Below are 13711 nucleotides of genomic sequence, written 5' to 3' on the forward strand. Positions count from 1 at the left end.
ACATGCGAGACTTTCAGCTAAATACTAAAGGCACCGATCAAGAGGAAACAGCCTCTTGGGAGCCCAAATAAACTTTGCTGGGAAAAACAGGAGCAACTTAAGCGGCGTTTCCATTCACGGAAAAGTTTGTGTGTGTCTTTGCACCTAGGAAAAGGGCTTCATAGCTCTATGTATACAAGAGAATGGTCAGGCTAGCTGCCTGTGGAAGTAATGGCTGGCTAGATCCCAGGAGAAGGTGCATGCTACCAGAAACCATGCAAGTTAACACTACGTGACTTGCAAGAGATTTCTGTCCTGGTGGGGCAATATGACAAGGCAAAACCGGAGGGGGGAATGCTACAAAGGGAGCTAGTCGTGCAATAAAACTCTGCCTGGAGCCCTGACTCCTGCAAAACCACGGCTAGGAATCAGATGGCCGAGCACCGCAATTTGGAGACGTGCATTGGGGAAAATGGACACGCAGCTGCCCCCACCCCACAGCCGGGAGCAATGCGATCCATTCAAACGCCCGCTTCAGGAAAAGAAACCAGAAGCTCCCCTCAAGCGAGCCCGCCGTCTGGCGAACTAACAAGGAGCTCGCACCCTGGAGGCATGTGCCCAAACCATCCCCCGCCGCGAGCGCCAGAGCGAGCAGGAGCGCTGCACCGGAGTCACACACCCCGGCCCCGAGCGCCCACCCAGGTGCGGGCCCCTGGCATGCAGACCGCGCCCCCTGCGCCCCCAAAGGGGCAGCGGCCCCATGCGCTTGGGCGCACAGAGCGCCCCGGCGCTGCAGCCTCCCGCAGCACCCAGGCGTTCCCTGAGTTTGGCGCTTCCTTCTCCCCCCCACCCCGCCAGCACCTGCGCCTCCCCGCTCGGCCAAACCCGCCCCCACCTCCTCGGGCAGCTCACCTGGGCGCGAGGCTTTCGCCATCTCCCCGGGGCTCCTGCCGCCGAGCCGCGAGTCCCGCACCTGCCCGAGGCCGCCGCTCTCCAAGCCCGCTGCGCCCCGGCGGCTGGAGCTCTCCTAGCGCGCAGGGGAGACGCGGCGCCTTGGCCACATTGGTTTCCTTCGGCTGCCTCTAGCGGCACCTCTCCCGGGGCTCAGGCTGCAGCGCCGGGAGCCGGAGGGGAGCCGCCGCCAGGGCACCAAGCGCGGCGGCGGCGGCTGTTTCTTCCTGCAGCTCAACCCCCGGTGTAACGACACCCGTTAAAGGCGCAGCGGACAATTCCTGCCCCGGGAGGGAGAGGTTAGCAGCCGGCGCTGCCCTCGCCCAGCGGCTGGGACAGTTTGGGATGCGGGGGGGACTCTGTGTGTGTGTCTCTCGCCAAATCAAGATGCTCACGAACTGCGGTCCTGAGAGACAAATACATACAACTCCCTCTCCCACCCCAGCCTTCCCTCTCCAGCGGAGGGGACTCTCAGGAGCGCCCCTCAGCCACCCCGTCCCACCCCACAGGCTGGGGAAAGGCAATTGCTAAGGACAGCGTTTGGAAGCATGCGGCTGCGACACTGTCTCCCCCCCCCTGGGCCCAGCCCTCCCTCCAAGAGCGATCATGCCAGGGTCTCACACTGAAACAGAGCGGGAGCTTCCTCACCAAGAGAGGCTTTTACGAGGCTCTCCACAGGAGAGAGACCGGTAAAGCCTGCTCTTCCCTCCCCGAGACACGGTGATCTGTCTCCCTAGTTCGGATTAGGTCAGCAAACGGGTTTCGCCCTTGCGTCTCTTTAAAGCAGAGCCGATTCCTCCCCTAAGGAATTCAGCAGATCTGCGACGATCCCCTTCCCACACACTCCCGTCAGAAATAAGCAATTCCTCCCCCCCACACACACACCCCAAAAGTCACTCAACGCCGAATTGGGATTTGATTCCCTTAGTCCCCTCCACCAACTCCTCCCCGGCGTGGCTGGGCAGTAGATTTGTATGGAGGAGCTGATGCAGAAGAGCCCCCCATCCTCGAGTAATTTTTCTTCATTCCCAACAAATGGATAGCACAGAAATGACAGGAAGCAGCCAGCCAGTGGTTTGTGGTCCTTTTTAAAAAAGCTTTCTGAATTAACAGTGCTATTCCTCATGATGCTTCAGGGGAGGATCATGTACCTGAGGATCTGGTGCAGAGCCTCAGAAGAGGAGTACTCAAGAAGTAGGAACTTTCACATTTTGGTTTATTTAGGGCTGAAATGTCTTTCCGTTTGACCAAGCTATCCCCTCCACCGCGCCGTCCCCCATAAGCCTCCCATACATTTCCCCCCCCCCTCCTGAATTCACACGCATCACTAGCTGTCCCTAGGTGATGGTACAGTTCCCAAGTCCCAGCAAGGGACCCTAACTGCCCCTCTGTTGCTCTGGGAAGATGACACAAGTCCCCACTTGAATACCAATAGAGAGACTCAGCCAGTTTCCTCCAATCTGACGTCAATGGCCAGAAGAGAGAACTGGGAAGCTCTGACTGATCAGCTGCTGAAGAAAATAAAAGACCACATAGGCTAAACCCTGTCCCTCCGATTCCAGTGAGAGTTTTGCCCTGGTAAGGATGGCAGGATTTGGCCCAAGTATTTATGAGCAACAAAAATAGAACAAAGCTAAAGCTCATTCTGCTGCAGCATAAAAAAAACCCCTACCCTGAGAGGAAGTGACAAAGCAAAGAGGCGGCAGCATTTTGGAAGAGTTAAGGATATAACAAAACCAATAAGCCAGATCCTCTAATTGCCTCTTTGATCACCTTTTAATCGAAAGTCTTCAGGTTACCTGGATCTCCAAAGGCAGCCAGTGCCCATGCAAAGGAAGAGGATGCCAGAGTCATTTAGGCAAACAAAAGGAATGAAGCTCTCTTATAAATAAAATCTGAGGTTTTTTTTAGATGTACAACACCACACACACAGAGTGACCATCACACCCACAAAGAGCAGAATGAAAAAAATCATGCATTTTCCTCTGCTTGACGTGTGCCACACCAACACACAGAAAGAGGAAATTGCTTTCCTCCCCCCATTATGCTTTTTGCGGGTGCGATGTGGGGTTGAATATTTTGGAGTAAAAAAGGGGGCCCACTCCACAACTGGGAGAACTCCTACTTAATGTGGATTAGGAGAGGATGTAGGTCCAGAGCTGGAAGCAGGCTCAGTGACAGGTAAAGGATTGCTCTATGGATCCAAGAGGATGAGGTGCCTGCAGCCAACACTTGAAATCTTGCAGCTCCTCCTACCTCTTCTCCTGCAGCTGTGAGAGATCAGGTGTATCCTATGTGTGCCCCACTCCCAACTGTAAGGATCTGCCCTTAATCCACTACAGCTCCCAGTGATTTCTGGGACAGGATGGGCACCCCAGTAAACATTGCATCTTGATGTCTGCACTTATATGTACTTGCTAGTGTACTGGCCTAGTGGATAGGGAAGAAGCACTAAGTGTGATAGATCTTGATTTTATTAAGGCTTTTAGCAGTCCCACAGGACGTTCTCATAAGCAAACCAGGGAAATGTGTTCTAGATGAAATTACTATAAAGTGGGTGCATAACTGGTTGAAAGACTGTACTCAAAGAGTAATCATCAATGGTTCACTGTCAAACTGGGATGGTGTTTCTAGTAGGGTTCTACAGGGGATCAGTCCTGGGTCCGATACTATTCAATATTTTCATTATTGACTTGGATAATAGAGTGAAGAGCATGCTTATAAAATTTGCAGGCGACAACAAGCTGAGAGGGGCTGCAACCACTTTGGAGGACAAGATTAGAATTCAAAACGACTGAGAAATTGGAGAATTGCTCTGAAATCAACAAGATGAAATTCAATAACTATAAATGCAAAATACTACACTTAGGAAGGAAAAAAAAATCAAAAGCACAACTCCAAAGTGAGGAATCACTGGCTAGGCGGTAGTCCTGCTGAAGAGGATCTGGGAGTTAGAGTGGATCACAAATTGAACGAGGGTCAACATTGTGAGTCTTTGCCTAAGGGAGCTCACAACATAAAGGCACAGGCAGTCCCAAGGCAGGCAAGTTGTTTGGAAAGTCTTCCAGCGACTGACCAAGCTAGTCTTGGCACAAAGCCTGTAGATGCAAAATGAAGTGTGCAATCACACAGTCAGTCACAATAAATGCCACTGAGATCAATATTTAAAAGCCCAGAGAGGTAGAGTGACTTGTCTAAGGTCAGAAGGCAGAGTTGGGAAAGAGACACACTCCAGGAATTCTGAACACCAAATCCCTGACTAAGCTAAGCCTACGATTTACCTTCATTCACCGATGAGTGATAGTGCTCACCTGGACAGTTGGCCCAAAGCCACCGTTTCCCCCCTGCTGTTTTGCGTGAAGTCCTGGTTAAGAGATCTGACCAAATGACTATTTCTTGAGGACGTTCCAGCATCACTATGACACAGGCCAAAAGGATTCTAAAAGATGACTAGACAAGCAGATGGGTCTATGGGGCTGTGTTACTGGGGGGGAAAGGGGCATTCAGATAAATAGCTAGCTACAAGGTCTGTGCCACTACTAGGTTTGGAAGTTATGCAAGTGACCCTTGTACCAATTTAAAACAAACCACCTCCTAGGGAAGGGGGCTTCGGTAACTGACAGGCTAGCTCTTTAGGATATCATCTGATCAGAACTGGTAGTGCTTGACCAGCACCAGTTAAACAGGGCAAAAAGGAACAAAAATAAGTGTAAACACTGGCTGATTTTAAGAAGTGCTTGAAAATGCATGAAGCAGCTGAGGGATAAATCACGCATGACAAATCTGTCTACTGGAAGAGTCGATTTATCATAAAGATGATCATGAAGGCAGATAGCATGCAAAAGAATATGGACCCACAGCGATCGTCCTCTTCCTCCTTTTCACCAAGAACAAGCATGAGTGCCAGGCTTTGCCTTCTTTTATGCCCATCCAACCTCTCTGAAGTCAGCAGGGGTGTAAGCGAAGGCAGAATTTGACCCACTGCCTTCTAGTTTTACCCCACCACTTTTAACCCACAAAAACTCATTGGCTGGCATTCATCCATGTGCAGAAGGCCAGCACAAAATATATGCTCCACTTAAACCCTGATGATTAAATTGGGACTTATGTCTGAGGAAGTCTCCACTGCAGGCTAAACCTTAGTCTGCTTGAATAGTCTTTGATCCTCCCCTAATTCTACTGGTCAGCAACTTTTTATTGTTCAGTTTTCTCCTGTATTTTTTTAAAATCTCTCCTTTGATTCACTTGTGCATCAACTTTTCATTATACATCAACATCAGGATTTAAACAGACTAGCCTCTCTCTAGTTGAGTCCTTTATACACAGGGGAGGATAATTTAGTATCCTTCCATGGACCAAGTTTTCTTAGCAATCTTAGAAGGCTTAAAGAAGTTTGTTTAAAAGAAAAACAAAATAGCTTTTGCCTTCTCTCCCTCCACCCCCAGGAAAATAGATCAAAATTATTATTACTCTCATTAAATATAACTGTTCCGTCAAATGACCTGGCTCATATGTGGTAAAAATACTAATGGCATTACTGAATTCACAAATCTATTGATTTTCTATAAGGGATTCCCCCAGATCCATCCTAATCCATACACAAGATCATGTGCTGGTTGAACAGCAGTGAATGTGTGGCCGATAATAAATTTGCACTTAGATAAGGACTTTTCATTTGTAGAACTCAAAGGCAGATGGAGAAACTGGTGCGCAAAGAGGCTACAGTGAATCATTCCAGGTTACACAGTGAGTCAGAGTCCAGGTTTCCCAACTTCCAATCCTGTCCCTATCCACTGGACCATAATGCCACCCACTTCATCTATATATGCTGCTGTTCTTACTTTGTAACCAATTTGCCAGGTCATTGTCTTAAGAGGTTCTAGGATTTTGCTGACCACAGAAATTTTAACACTGAACAGCTCAAGTTCAGTGTAGAACACAGCATATAAAATTTCCCATCAGCCATGTGTGTCCTTTCAGCTCTATGCTGTTTGCGGTGTTCATGCAGTGGTGTTGGTCCCAGCACATGAGAGAAGACAGCTCCGGCAGCTGCTGTTGCAGGAGGAGATGGGGACTGGAAATGTAATAGAAATGGGTGAAGGCAGAGTTGGAATAATAATGAAATCAAAGGATCTAAGTGGGGCCTTGTGAATCATCACTTGAATTCCTTTGTTCCCATGCGAGTTTGCTGCAGAATCCTTCTATTTTAATCAGGACTGTGGTTGTCCTCCCCATTGTTCACAAATGCACCTCAGTAAAACAAAAAAAGCCTTAGCCTCTAAAGAAGAGAGAGGAACAGGCTCAGCTCAGGTAGAATCACTAGTCTGCAGACACAAATAGGATCATACCACAGACCTGTCCCACACAAAAGAAAGTCATGACTATAAACGCATAAGCTCTGTGCATGTTCCTTTAAGGTTTGGGAGTCCCACAGACAGATTTTAAAGAGCAAGAGGCCCAGTCCCCTGTTCAGATCAGGACAGCAAGGGCAACTTAAACATGCTAAGAAACTGCTTGGAAGACCCATTCTGGGGATGCCCTTATGAAAGGGAGGATGCTGTAGAGAAAACACTCTGCAGAAACTTTGTTATATAGACACCATCTTTCCAACCCCACACCTTCAAAAATTCATGAATCAGGACACCTGCTTCCCCTCCCCTCCCCAAAAAAAAAAAAAAGGTTTTTATTTGTTTGTTTGTTTTAAGTCTCAGGATTTTTAACTCAAATATTACACTTATTTTTAACCAGGGTCAAAAACCAAATATCTAGGTGGTTGTTGCTGTTTTTTTAAATAAAAGCTGAAATTTTCAAAGCAAGAAAGCCCAAGCTGGGATCATAAACAACAATAAAAAAAACCCCAAGTACTGAGAGCCTCACTGTGAAATCCAGAGGGTTGGCAACACTGTTTAAAAAACTAAGGAGACATTGATCACAGATCTAAATTATACCAATGTATAGAAAATCCAGCAGAATCAATCCATCCATCCCTTCCTACACCAATTTAAAAAAAAAAATTAAAAAAAAAATCAGGGACCCAAAACTTTGGAGCAATTTACAGGTTTGTTTGCTCTTACAGTCACCCGGCCTGATGTCTCTCATTGCCTCATCTTTCAATAAGGAAGAACCCCAGTTTCCCTTCCCCATTGTGATGAAGCATAACCTGGGTATCATAACCTCCAATATTACTACCATTAGTTCTGCTTTATCAAGCCCTTTCTGACTTTTCCATTAAAAGAGAGGAAGACAAAGATAAATGGCAGAGCCCCTTGATTTCACTTAAGGAACCCAAGGCATCTATTCTTTCCACCTGGCAAAGCTTGACAGCTTCCCAATGTTATTTTCTACGAAGGCAGCCTGATTTTCCAAAACATTGTTTTCATGCCTTAAAAGCGTTGCTAGGAAGCCTTCCTTCCGGAGCTGGGTTGTGTCCCCGTAATAAAAATGAGATGTCGGGAAAGATCAGTGACAGAACAGATCATAATAAGTGCATGCAGAGTCATTTAAGAAAATCAGAGAAGGCTAGTTAATATTTAACAGGCCTGATTACAGGAGGGAAAGAATGGGTGCCAAAGGAATAATCAGTTGGTCTGACCTTCCTGGTATTTTATACGTTAGCCTATTTTCGTCTTTGAAAATTGATGTGCTGAGAAAAGTTGTGGCTGAGATTTTTCAAAGCGCCCAAGTCTACTGAGAATCAATGGTTTTGAAAATCATCCCCCAGATGAATTGTGAACATACGACATAAGCTCAGAGGGATTATTCATTCAATGAATTTCACCTTTGTTTTTGCAGCCTGTAAGTGATCCCCAAACACCTGATGAAATTCTTCAGTGCATTCAAATTTGAAGAATGTCTTTAACAAACAGTTCTTGGTTTGGTGATCATTTGCAAGTTACAAATATTCACCATTCATACTGTGTTGGTTTCTCACCCATGTAAAGAATTTAAGAGGAGGGTTCTCATAATTCATTCCCTGTTCTGGAGGTAGGATTGTCTAATGGCTTCAGATTGGATCTCAGGAGACCAGGATTCTATTCCCAGCTCTGTCACTGGTTTACTGGGTGAACTTGGGCAAGTTGTTTCACCACCTCATGCCTCAGTTTCTCCATCTGTAAAATGGATATAATGCTACTTTCCTCCTTAGTAAAGCACTTGGACAACTAAGGATGAAAGCCAATGTATAAGAGCCAGGTAGTATTAATTTCCACAAGATCTTACAGTAATTTCCATAGAACCTTCCTAGTTTCACCCTATTATATTCTAAGGACTTTTTCCTCTTGGTGGGGGAGAGTTTATCTGATTCCCACTTTGAGCCTTTAGGAAACAGTACCGCCCCCCCCCAACCCATTCACACTCTCCTCCTATAATAGGTAATTATCATTGTAACGCTTGTATATGCTGAGGCACACTGGAGGAAGAACACATCCTGTACTTATCCTTTTGTCAAGCAGCTCTGATTCCCAGTTTACACTGGTTCCTTTCATGTTATCAGGAGGTATTTAGGCTTAGTGGTTATTTCAATACCCATTCTGTTCATCTTTGGGAAGGGAGTTAAAAAAAAAATCATAGCTATGAGCACAGTCAAAGAGAGCCGCACAAGGGAGAGAAAAATCTCACCCTTAATTAAAAACTTCCCTGGGTGCCAAGACTGATGTAACAGACTGTGTGAGTTTTGAGTAAGTTAGCATTCTAGCTGCAGAATTCTGGCTAAATATGCTGTAATTTGTAAAGTAAATTGTCTAGAGGGTCTGTTAAACAAGCTGATGCAATAGTGCTGCAGAGATACAATTAAGACATGATTAATGACTCAGCCTCCTCACGAGACACCATTGTTTGTAGTGTCACTAGCTTCCAGAGATGACATTCTGCTTCCACAGTGTTGAGGCTATAGATTAGGAGTGACATGCACATGCCTGTCCCACTTAGAGGGCATGGCCAGCAGTACATCACTCCCATTAAAGAGGAAGCACATAACAAGAAGCGCCATTGAGAAAGGAGATGAAAGTGACCAAAGCAGCAGCACTGTTTGCTCAGCAAGACATAAGGAAATCTCAAACCAAGCAAGAGTGAACACCCTATCAAGTTAGGCACCCTATCAAGCTAGCAGTTGTTTTCATGGGTATTTGCCAAGATGGAGAAGCAAAGCAAAAATCAAACCATTATAACTGAAGGACAAAAGCACTTTAAAGTACTTTGAAGTCTAAAAGCACAACATCAGACATCAACTAATCCTCACTGTATGCCTGTGGAGTAGTTAATGTAATCCTGTTCCCATTTTACGGATAGGGAAATTGGCGAAGGGAGATTAAGAGACTTTTTGTGCAGCACCTAACACAAAAGGATGCTGATCCATGACAGCTGTGTCAGCACTCCAATAATAACTTTCCAAAACAACAGAAGGAAGTGAAAGGTCAGGTTGGCATTCAGGAGACTTGTGCTCAGAACACTCTGCAACATGGAAAAGCAAGTAATGTAGAATAGCATAGTAATAGTGATGTAAATGTAGAATAGCATGTTAAGAATCCATATCAGATGGTCACAGGATGACAGTTCACATTCAGCCAGGGTGAAATTCAGCCCCAGGCAGGTTGTCAGTATAAGGCCTATGTATCATTTAAGTCCTCAAAATAATGTTGCATAGGCCTCATACTGGTCCACTGCCCATGGGCAAATTTCACCCCCAGAGTATTTTATCTTAAAGGATCCCAAAGCACTTCACTGATTAATGTTAAATGGTAAAGATAGATGGTTCTAGAACCAGCTATATAATACAGGCAAGAAGTCACACATTAACACACTAGTATTACCAACCACAAACATTCAAAAATCACGAGCAAGGCCCCCATGTAGCTGGTAAAGTTTACCTGATCAAACCAAAAAGTGCATCAGATGCTGTTTTCTCACTTAGTCCCACATAAAATTTATAAGCAGAGAGAGTCGTGAAACAAAATTACAACTTTACTTATTGCTTCCATTGAAGTTTGGCTCAGGCCCTTAATGACTAAAATAAGAGCCAGAAACATTTTAATAACATCTGGGAACTGGAAATCAAGGAGTTCTGAGTTCCTGCTTGCTTTTGTACTGCATATTCTTTACACTTATTTCTGAATGTATAAACATTCTTTTCCTTCCCCTGGCATTCAATAATGGCACCACACACATGTTTAAGGTTATGTATGAATGTAAGTGGTGGCAAAATCAGAGCCTTAGTCACTTGAATATGTTCTTGGTGAGGACCAGCTCCTGTACCTTTGCTGGGAATGAAGGGTGCTCAGAACCTTGCCATGAGATTAGCTTAAAACTCATGAGATTTAAAAAAAAAAAAACACACTAAAATTTCAGGGGGGCAGGGGAGAGGTTATGTGCCTCTTTGTTTTTGACCCATTAGGGGTCACATTGTCATGCTTTTCTCAAGCCCTCGGGCCAGCAGGGGCCACTGGATTTTCAGAAGTGGCAGTTTGGGAAATTCTCTGTCTCTGGCCCTTTGCCAGAATCCAGTTTTTGCTGACTTTCAGCCCCAAAAGCCACTCTGTTGGTCAAAGTATTTGTTGGACTTTGGGGGGCTGCTGCACAGCTTTTTATGGTGAGTTGGGGTAGCGTAGAGAGGGATGTCATCTGTGCTCTCTTGTGGGTAGCATAACCCATCACTTAATGTATAGATGACATGATGGGCACACTGAGAGAAAAACGAATCTGCTGCACCCTTCTTACTCAGCTGAGATGTGCTGATTGATAAATGCCTGCCTCAGGGTTTGTGCCACAATAGCATGCTGGCTCTGATATTGGAGGGCAGACCTTTGCTAGTCTTACACTGGTAATTATGCACAGGCACTGCTGCCCAGATGGATTATGCATCACAGTGCAGAAAAATCTGTTACAGCTAGCATCTCCAGTTCTCACATTGCTCTTATCAGATGTCCTTCTGGACAGCCAAGTTCATTTGTTCTCAAGTAATACATACGGGATTGCCAAAATGAGGATTTGATCAAAATGGGCCTGGCCCCACTGCTATTTGAACATTTAAGTTGTATTAGAGGACAATGAATGGAAAAAGACTGCAGCATGAAAATCTCTTATACAATCTACCTCAGGCTTTGATCCCATTTTTGCTTAAATCAGTGGGAGCTTTGCCATGGTCTTCAAAGGGAGCAAGTCAGGGTGCTCAGTGTACTGTGAATTTATTCTCGCTGATCTTTTGTAAGAGCCTTGGCTTGCTGATTGCAAATAGAAACTGTAGGGTGTTTTCAAGTAATACCCACTCTCCTCTTCTCTGCTTCCTCCACGAGGGGCCAAGAGCCACCAACTCTCACTGGGACCTTTAGAGCCTGCATTTCATGCACACCCAACACCCATTCTCTCTCCCCCGCCCCCATTGACTTCAATGAGAGTTTACAGCAGAACCCAGGTTCCTCATTAATTATTTTCTGATGGTTCTCCTGGAATTTCTGACCCAGGTTCAGTTCTATTCCAAATAGCTTGTTCCAAGGTGTTCTTGCAGATAGTGCTTAGATACTAAGATAGGCGCCCAGGACAGCTACAGATACTGACTTGTTATATTGGTGCCTAACTGTGCTAAGTGCTTTGTGAAAACAAAGTTTTAGAAAAACAAAAATCCCTACCCCAGTGAGCTTACAATCTAGAGCCACCATACAGATAAGCATTGCGACAGAACACTACCGCCATGAGTGGTGACTGGTGAAGTCTAGCAAAGGAATCAAGTGTGCGCTAATGGCTTGTGCGTCTTGTATGGTTTGCATAGTTCTTTGGAGAGTTTTCATCTCCTTCGTCTGGCCTTCTCTATGAAGAGATTTCAGGACATGAGAAGATCAGAATCAGCACAAGTCTCAAGCAGATTAGACAACGGACAGCCCAGTTCCTTCCCCTGGAGCAGGGGTAGGCAACCTATGGCAAGCGAGCGAAAGGCGGCACGCAAGCTGATTTTCAGTGGCACTCACACTGCCCAGGTCCTGGCCACCGCTCCGGGGGGCTCTGCATTTTAATTTAATTTTAAATGAAGCTTCTTAAACATTTTAAAAACCTTATTTACTTTACAAACAACAATAGTTTAGTTATATATTATAGATGTATAGAAAGAGACCCTCTAAAAATATTAATATGTATTATTAGCACGCAAAACCTTAAATTAGAGTGAATAAATGAAGACTCTGCACACCACTTCTGAAAGGTTGTCGACCCCTGCCCTAGAAATCTTGGCTCAGAGGCATTTTCCTCTCCTTCCCAGCATCATCTTAATGCTATTCTATTTAGTTAATAGTGCAGATTTTTGCTCTCTGTCAACTCTAGAAGGGATGCAGACTGCACTGCAAGTTACTACCAAAGAGACACCAATCAGGGTATGGATTTTTAAGAGTTTTACTAATAATCAGCATTGCTGGCACCATATCCTGCTGACCTAAATCAAAGTCAACAGTAATGTGTGCTTCCCTGGGATGGTTAGAATTGCAGTCTGGAATGCTAACAATAGCCATTGCCTTAAAGAAAATGGAAAGGTTATTCTTTTAAATAAAGTTACATTGCCCCACCACCCTAGTTCCATCAGCTGTGTTCATCTCAGCTCTGTATAGTCAAGTCAGTTGCAGCAGGGCGGGGGGAGAGGAGGGAGCGTATTAGGCCTGTTTAGTATTAATCAATTGATGCTAGTTAATTTCTTTATTCAAAAGAGATCTTTTAATTGGGAAAAGAAACAACATGCAATTTGGAAAGTGCAACTTCTGTCACTGGATTTCAGCAGCTTTTATAAGCTCAAGAGACATGGGGTGAAAAAAAATCCATAGAAAACACCTTGATTGTTAATACTGCTCTGACTGCCTATGTTCACACATCACAAAAATAATCCAAACTGGTTTCTTCTATCTATACTGCCACTCCATAGACTGGCAGAAACCAGGACCTTGCAGGTTTGCAAGCCTTGAGCACCCTTCATTCCCAGTAAAGGTACAGGAGCTGGTCCTCACCAAGCATGTATTCAAGTGAGTAAGGCTCTGATAGTGCCACCACTTACATTCATACATAACCTTGAACATGTGTGTAGTGCCATTATTGAATGCCAGGGGAAGGAAAAGAATGTTTATACATTCAGAAATAAGTGTAAAGAATATGCAGTACAAAAGCAAGCAGGAACTCAGAACTCTTCGATTTCCAGTTCCCAGATGTTATTAAAATGTTTCTGGCTCTTATTTTAGTCATTAAGGGCCTGAGCCAAACTTCAATGAAGATAGTGGAAGCGATAAGTTACGTTGTAATTGTGTTTCACAACTCTGTCTCTGCTTATAAATATGTGGGACTAAGTGAGAAAACAGCATCTGATGCACTGTTTAGTTTGATCAGGTAAACTTTACCAGCTACATAGACTTATAGAGACAATGCCTTGTAGAAAAGGTATTTAGCTATATTAGTAAATTGAAAAGTGATCAGTGCTATCTGCATTTCATTTGGGAAGGGGACTTCAAATGCATTGTCGTTAGCCTTTGAGAATAACCTTCACTCACCACATAAACTAGCATATCAAGATTCAGACCTTCTGAAGAACACTATCAAAAAAGAAGCAACATTATAGAATTTTGGGGACATATTACTGAAGGCATTAGCCACTAACAGACATTTCAAAGCAGAGAGTTATTTTTCCCTCCAATTCCTACTGTGACTTTCCATAACACTTCTTCTTTCAGACTTTACAGGGTTTTTTTTTTTTTTTTTTTTTTAAACTTTCCATCTGGGATTTAAACATAGCACGGTATTTGCGGGAGTAACAAAACAGGCA

General features: G+C 44.6%; 1 protein-coding gene across 4 annotated transcripts in view; it reads right to left on the reverse strand.

Annotated features, from left to right (window-relative positions):
* Positions 1–1735, reverse strand: part of PITPNM3 (PITPNM family member 3) — a 338711-nt gene extending 336976 nt beyond the window's left edge. Inside the window, exon 1 of one of the 4 annotated variants that reach the window (XM_043531087.1) lies at positions 1579–1735. Coding sequence is in view for 3 of the 4 variants with exons in the window: in XM_037880424.2 (XP_037736352.1) it covers positions 892–913 (22 nt within the window). In the remaining variant the exon portion in view is untranslated. Of the gene's footprint in view, positions 1–891; positions 1331–1578 lie in introns of those variants that run through there. The other 3 variants (XM_037880424.2, XM_043531085.1, XM_043531086.1) reach the window with 3 other exon arrangements.
* Between the last annotated feature and the right edge of the window lie 11976 nt (positions 1736–13711).

This window comes from Chelonia mydas, chromosome 17 (genome assembly GCF_015237465.2).
Source record: "Chelonia mydas isolate rCheMyd1 chromosome 17, rCheMyd1.pri.v2, whole genome shotgun sequence".
Classification (NCBI taxonomy): domain Eukaryota; kingdom Metazoa; phylum Chordata; order Testudines; family Cheloniidae; genus Chelonia; species Chelonia mydas.